This window comes from Alosa pseudoharengus, unplaced genomic scaffold (assembly GCF_046254945.1).
Source record: "Alosa pseudoharengus isolate Yale_2024_CS ecotype anadromous, Long Island Sound unplaced genomic scaffold, YU_APseudo_1.1 YU_APseudo_1.1_scf_17, whole genome shotgun sequence".
Classification (NCBI taxonomy): domain Eukaryota; kingdom Metazoa; phylum Chordata; class Actinopteri; order Clupeiformes; family Clupeidae; genus Alosa; species Alosa pseudoharengus.
The window spans coordinates 13,180,640-13,188,139 of NW_027468640.1; the positions used below are offsets into that span (position 1 = coordinate 13,180,640).

General features: G+C 43.3%; 1 protein-coding gene across 1 annotated transcript in view; it reads right to left on the reverse strand.

Moving 5' to 3' along the window:
• Positions 1–2,367: 2,367 nt before the first annotated feature.
• Positions 2,368–7,500, reverse strand: part of LOC143127887 (adhesion G protein-coupled receptor L3) — a 197,182-nt gene continuing 192,049 nt past the window's right edge. The window contains exon 19 of the mRNA XM_076289600.1: positions 2,368–5,121. Coding sequence (XP_076145715.1) covers positions 4,100–5,121 — 1,022 coding nt within the window. The 3' untranslated portion in view covers positions 2,368–4,099. The remainder of the gene's footprint in view (positions 5,122–7,500) is intronic.

Below are 7,500 nucleotides of genomic sequence, written 5' to 3' on the forward strand. Positions count from 1 at the left end.
CCTCAACTGCCTTATCTGGTTCACTCATATTGAGGATGATCCACTTCAGAAGGGAAAAACAACAACACCCTATTCTCTCTTGTTGCCATATCTACAATTCTTCTCTAAATCAGCCTTCCAAACCACAGACAAGGTTGGCAGAGGTAGTTAGAATAGCAATTATATTCATTCTACGTTATCTTAAGCACATCTTGGAATGATACTAAAGTGCATTCTGATTTGCACCCTTCAATCCCTTCTACAGTGATGCCAGTGGAGATCGACACAGCTATCACGACATGTTGTAAATCCTATACTGTGGCTCACTGGTTCAGACACTGCAATTGGCTATTAAGCTGTTGAATGAGGTCTAAGTGGCGAGAGAGGACGAGATAATAGGAGGCGAATGAGCGATATCTAACGGGAAAGGGCTGCAAAAACAAACAGACAGACAAACAAGCAAACAAAAATCAACATCAGAAAACACAAAATAAAGAAACTGCAAAATGGCACGATTAGTGCCAATTTCAGCACTCTCTTCAGGTCCAGCCTCTTCATGGAAACACCACACACACACACACTTTGTACCTACTGATACAGCAACACCATAGGAGCTAAGGAAGCAAGCGCTGGATGGGTGTAAGGCTGCTGTGTGTGTGTGTGTGTGTGTGTGTATAGTTGAGCTGGAGTAATAACTCATTAATAGTGGTGGCTGACACTCAGGCCCTGAGCATATTTCATTAAAGCAACACCAAAGTTGTTTCCAAAATCGTTTCAGTCGTTCATCAACTTGTAACAGGGTGAACGGCACTTCTGCATTTGCTTCGCGGCCCTCTATCGGCTATAACCGCACTATATAAGTTTCCCAGATCGGGTAGCGGATCTGTAGTTCAATGGAATGAGACATAAGAAACTACAAATTTGACTTGCATCTGATGTCGCAATACATCGTAGGCTACTTTTTTTTATAAATCGTGCAACATATTCTACCTTGTCTGTGGACATCGTTATTTGCAAAGCCGGTGCTGGATAAACAAATAGCATGCGTGCGACAGAGGGAAAGTTCTTTGGTGTTGCTTTAACTCTCCTCGCTTTGGGGACAATCCTGCTGGAGTGTGTGTGTGTGTGTGAGCGTGAGAGAGGGCATGAGAGAGAGAGAGAGATTGGCTTGTCTGACAGCTGACCATGTTCTGCTTCTCTGCACCCTGGTAGATGTTGTGATGTTTGTCATGTGACCCAAAACAGCTCCAAACTCCTCTACTCAGAGATAGGGGTGGGGGTTCACCTCACAAGAGCAACCACACATACTGTATACAAGTACAACCAACCAACACAAATACATCAACACTTCTAGTGATTATCATGATAAATAGACTATTTTACTGTGGTGGAGAATTGTGACAGTTGTTATGTCAGTGTTAATCAACTTACACCACCATCTTATGTTCACAAAGAACATCGCAAACTCCACTCATCTATTCAGAGAACATCGAGGCCTGCTCTGTTTCCATGTAGCTTTTAGAAACATTCAGCTATTGCATTCAGCAGGGGAAAGAGAATGGCAGAGCCTTTTTAGACAGATTCGGCCATGAAAACCACTTCAAAAAATACATCCTATTTATCCGAGCTCCCCGCACCTGGTTTCTCCAGGCAACGTTCACCGTCGTCGGCTGACGTCATCAGCTGTCGTGTTGGACAGGTTCTACATGTACTCAGCCAGAGGGGCACAATTCATTTTTTTCTGAATTCAAAGTTTTATTATTGTCGGGTGGTTGACTTGGTGGGTGACTACAATGGGACAAAAACAGTAAAGGTCAAGAGCTTCATCCACAGCTAATGTCTAATTCTTGTGTGTGTGTGTGTGTGTATCCTACCTAGCCGTTCGCAATGATACGACTGTCTAATTGGACTAAAAAGTGCACACTTTTTTCAACATGTCTATAAACTATTAAAACTGCTGGAAGATGTTGACATAAAGACAAATGGTTTGTTGAAAACTAGAGCCAGGACTATCTGACCTTACACTACCTGACCACTACCTGAATGTAAAACTGGTGCCATTCAGGATTCAGAGGAAAATCATTGACCACACAACATCACAAACATTTGCCCTCAGCCGAAGAACAGGAAAAAAAAAACTCATAGTCCTTTTATTAGCTCTTTATCCGTATCAATTGAAATGTTGCCACAAACATCTGTGAAGACATCAGCATCATCTACAGAGTGTATAATCATTTGCATCTAACCATTGATCTCGAGTTGGCTATCCCCCCCCCCAACCACAATACAAAGCCTGATTGCAAGCTTAAGGTAATGGACTAATGCACTTGATGCTCAACTGGTAACAAGTTACACAGACAACAGAAGCCCTTAGCAATGGCTACGTGGTAAATCTTAATCGGTAATTTATTTGTTGGCAAACAAGTTTCACCGTTACAACAGATATTAGTTATGAGGTCAATCAACTTGAAAACCAACAGGAGAACATAAATGAATAAATAAAATGAAAAGATTAAAAAAAAAAAAACGCCACTGCTGTTCTGCATCTTCCTGAACATTAGACATATTGCAATTCAACTTTTTAATTTTTTTTGTTCATTTTCTTAACAAATAAATAAATATGTTTTCTCTACTGGGGAGAGAACGTGAGACATGTCCAGCTAGTCATCTCATGTCAGAGGGGGGTATTTAAGACATGAAACTTTGCCCTCTGTGTTATTCAATTGGAGGAATTCAATTGGTTACTCAGCATTAATCAAGGATCTCTCATCTGTCACCTCGTGCTTTCGTATGACATTTAATCTTCAAACTTTGAACCCTCAAAGAATTTAGGCAAAAAAACATCTGATCATTTGAACAGTTAGCTAAAACCACATCCCTTTCTCATTCAACAAGTTTTATCTACACAGAGGAAAATAAAAAATAATACTAAAAAAAAAAACAACGGTAAAACAGTATGAAAAATGATTGAAACAAAACATCAGTGATTATAATACTGAAAATGATAATTGCTAAGTAAGCTATGAGTTTGTTTCCATGGTTTTTCGATTTCTGTTGCTTAAGTCTTTGCTAGTGAACTGTGAAAGGCAGAATCGAAAGGAAGGTGGATAAAAAAGCAAAATAAAGGAACAGCGCTCCAAGCGCTTCAATAAAACCTGCAAGACCATCACAACAGAAAGGGACGAAAATTAGCATCTTTTCACAACATTTACAGGGACAAAGATTTCTGGTGGAACAAAAAAGCATACTATGTGCAATGCTAATTTCTGTACATTTACATAGAAATATCTTATAATTCTCTGGTATTAGTTTTTTTCCCTCTTTTAATAATTGTTATTAATACAGCAAAAAAAGGAAAAAACAACAAAAAATATGCTCTAGGGCATATTGATAAAGATGTCCTTTGCGAAACTGTTCAAAGTTTTTGTGATGTTTTTTTGTAATTTTTGCTTGATTTGCACGGACACTGCAGCAAAATGTGCTGTGTTTCACCAGATAGGAAGAAAAGACAGGTTTTTTTAAAAAGCAAATATGGATACAGAAGTATAATAAAATAGTTTTTTTTTGTCACGCTTGTTTGTTTGATTTGATTGTTGTCGTTGTTGTTTATTCTACACACTCAGCAAGTTGCGCAATTGTTTTCAGATGGTTTGCAATTCCTTTGGAACGTTAAGTTACAAGATGCAGTTTGAAATTCCGACCTGGTCAGGTATACTGTAGTTCTCAAGAGCGAAGAGGAGACAAGTTAGTCCAATCAAACGTTTTGCCTCCTCATTTTGCCTCCTAAAATGCACATTGTTGAGTTCTTTTTTCGCCATCAGAACAAAGATTCACCACAACCTTTCAATCATATTGGCGTCCATGTTTTTCGTCCATTTGTTTGTTTGTGTGTGTTTGTGTATATGTTTTTGCCATTGTTGCTGTTGTTCCTGAAAAATACACAAAAATCGGGAGAAAAAAAAAACAATTAAGGAACAAACCGAAGAGATCATCTACAACAGCCGACGACTGACCATGAAGAAGAAGATGGAGCCAATGTAAGTGACCAGGTACGGGGCACTGAAGGGGACCAGGTGGCATCGGATAGGTGTGCGTGGCGTTTTTGTCAGGCGATCGCCTCCTATAGGCTGGTGACCAGATGGGATGCCTCAGGAGGCGGGTCCTCCAGGGAGGGGTCTTCCTTATTGGGCGGCACGATGAATCCGTCACTGCTGCCCCGACCGAGCTGGTAGTAGGAGCTGAGCTGGTGGAGGTGGTTCCGGGAGCCGAGGTTGGGCATGCTCTTGTAGTAGACGTCGTCGATCGGGTCCACTCCTCCTCCACCGCCACCGCCGCCTCCGCAACCCTTCCCGTGTGCGTCTCCCCCGAGCGGCTCCTTGCTGACCGCGGTGTCCCCGTCGGCGAGCTCGGGCATGCTGGTGTACAGCGAGTCCCTTTGCGGCGACGGCGTGTCGCCCTGGGTCTGCTCGCCGCCCAGCAGCGGGAAGAAGCTCTCGCTGGTCTCCTGGGGCAGCCGGCGTCCGGCGCAAGAGCCGGAGGACGACGAGAAGGGGTGCGGGTGGAGGTGGTGGTGGTGGTGCTGCTGCTGCTGGAGGCTGTGGAGGTGGTGCAGGGTGTGGTTGTCCGTGGGCGTGACGCGGGGCGGCAGCAGGGGCGCGTGCGACTCCTCCCGGATCAGCTCCAGACCGCCGCCGATGGTGCCGCTGCCGTCGTCGTCGTGGTGGTGGTGATTGTACGCCGAGGACGAGTCGCCCAGGTCCAGGCTGCCTCCGCCGCTGCCCAACCCCAGGCTCCCGAGGCTGCCCAGCCCCAGCCCCAGCGTGTCCTTGCCCCCGTTGCTGACATTGTTGACCATCTTGTTCATGAGGTTGCGTCCATGCTCGGAGCCCGAGCTGGACCGCTCGTGGGTGTGCGCGTGGTTGTGGTTGTTCAGGTACGTGGGGATGTAGTTGGACGTGAGCTCCTTGAGGATCTTCTTCTCCAGGGTGGTCTCCTTGTGGCCGCCGTAGCCGCCGCGGTCGATGATCTGCACGCAGTCGCTCATGTACTCGGCGCTGGCTAGGCTGTAGCTGTTGCCGTGGTTACCATTCAGCGGTAGAGTATCCATAACACTTGTATCCCGGGCATTGTTCAGGAGACCCTCTGCGAGAAAAGGACGAGAGAAGATGGAGGGAGGAAGAGAGGGAGGGAGTGGAATGGAGAGGAGAGGAGGGAAGGAGGGAGGAAGGGATGGAGGGGTGGAAGAGCATGGAGGAGTGGATGGGGATGAGGAAACAGAGGGTGAGTTTATCTCTCAGACAGATCAGAGGGATGCACTTGTGTCTGCCAGCTAATTAAAATCGGCTTAACGAGACCCTCATTAGTAACAATTAAGCCAACAATGCATCAAAAAAGGCACTCTCTCTTCAGTCACTGGAAAGGGGTGGATTGGGGGGACTCCTCTCATGAGGGTTTGATTTGTACAGCTGTATGTCGCCTGGTTTCCCTCAAATGTGAGGCTGCGGCTACAAACTGGCCTCTGCACACTTCAAGCTTTCCACACTTACCTGCGCAACACAAGTACACATGATGAGCGTGGGGTCATGAGGGCAAAAAAGACATGCGATGCAAAGTGATGCCATAGCCAAAACAGAACAAAAAAAATATGACAACAAATAGAGAACACTCAATTTGAAAATTCAATGTATATCATGCATTAAATAATTGACATTCATGAACAAGTTCATATAGATATTATATATGAACCCAACTGCGTGCAGAGGCGTGGCTGCAATATGGGTGCATGCAACTGGCAACACAGACACACACACACGCGCATACGCACACATACACACACATACATAACACCAATGTTTCAGCTGTGTATACCAGTAAGAGTCCCAGTTACGTTGTCATTATCTCAAGAAATGTTTTGGGCAATTTAGAGACTAATTTGACAGGCCAAAATGGAGATGTCAATTGGAGTACCATTTCACAAGGGTCATACATACATGTGTGTGTGTGTGTGTGTGTGTGTGTGTTTATGTGCGTGTAAAGTTTCTTGCCAAAAGGACTAAAATATTTGGAATAACAACACTAACAAGAGTAGACTTTCTGTTCTCTCTCATGCAGATAAAGTGTGCCGGTTAGAGCACCTACTTTCCTGCCGCTCCCGAGTGCGTGACCCACACATTGTATTCCCTTGAACACATGTGCCTGTCTTCACTCATCAAAGGTAATTGTTGCAGTGAAGGCACAATTATTTGGCATTTTGCCATAATACAGCACAACAATTTCAAGATGCTTCATCAAAAACACCTCCGCATAACAATTATCCTTTGAAAATGTGATGGCGCAAAGCTAAATGCCAATTTGTGAATTAATTTGCAAAAGTAGGAGGACAGGCAATTTAGAAATCCTCCAGAAGAAGAAGGAAAAAAAATAAATTTCAAGGACTCTCTGGATAATACTTCTGCACTAAGTTAAACATAATCAAGGTAATTTGATAAACTGATTTTGTTCAATTGCTTTGAACCTTGAACCTTCCAATGTAGCTTCTTGATGTGTGACATTTATCAACAGCAATTAAATGCAATGTACCAATTTAGTGTCTCTCAGAAACAGTGATTTCATTTCTCCAGTTTTCTTTTGGAAGTGATTGTGAATAAAGACTAATAGTATTACAATACAGCTGATGGTAAAAAATAACTAATTGGTGGCATATAATACACTGGACTGTAAAGGTTGTTAATTTTCAAATCTGAATGGCCTTTATAGCATCCTTTAAATTAATCCACTTTGCAAAGTGCTATGTGATTTCTGTGTTTTTTTTTCTTTTCTTTTTTTTCCTTTGATTAATAGCGGCACAGAGTGAAAAGAAAGCTGAGGGCATTTACATTTGGTAAGCAATGTTTAGTTTGACTCCCATACTTGTCTCTCTGTAGGGCTCTATAAGGGACGGCATGGGAAGGGAAGAGAAGAGAAGAACAAAAAAGAGAAAGAGAAAGAGAGAAAGAAAGAGTGGTAAGCACACAGTGACAGGTAGCGGAAACACATGCTCACAGATTCATGAGATGCTCTGAGACAGACTCCAGAGTGACCCTCCTTTGTTACCATGACTACGTGCTCTGTCGCCACACACACACACACACACACACACACACACACACACACACACACACACACACACACACATATATTGGCCTCACATTTGGTTTCCTTCCTAATAAACAGTAAAGTACACCAACACTACACATCAAACATCAGAAGTGCTGTTCAATACACATCATTCAGAAGGGCTACACATTTAGTGACAATTCTTCTGAGGAATTTACAAAAGGGATGTCAGGAAAATGAGATACTTGGAATTAGATACAGACACAACACACGCAAAATGCCACTTTATAAGCTCCAAGCAGTATGGTAGCCAATATCTGCAGTGTGTATTTGGCCACCAAGTCCAGACATCACAGTAATAAATATGTTTTTTGTTGCTTGACCAAAGTTAACAAACATGACAAAGGATCTGGTATAGATCTTGAT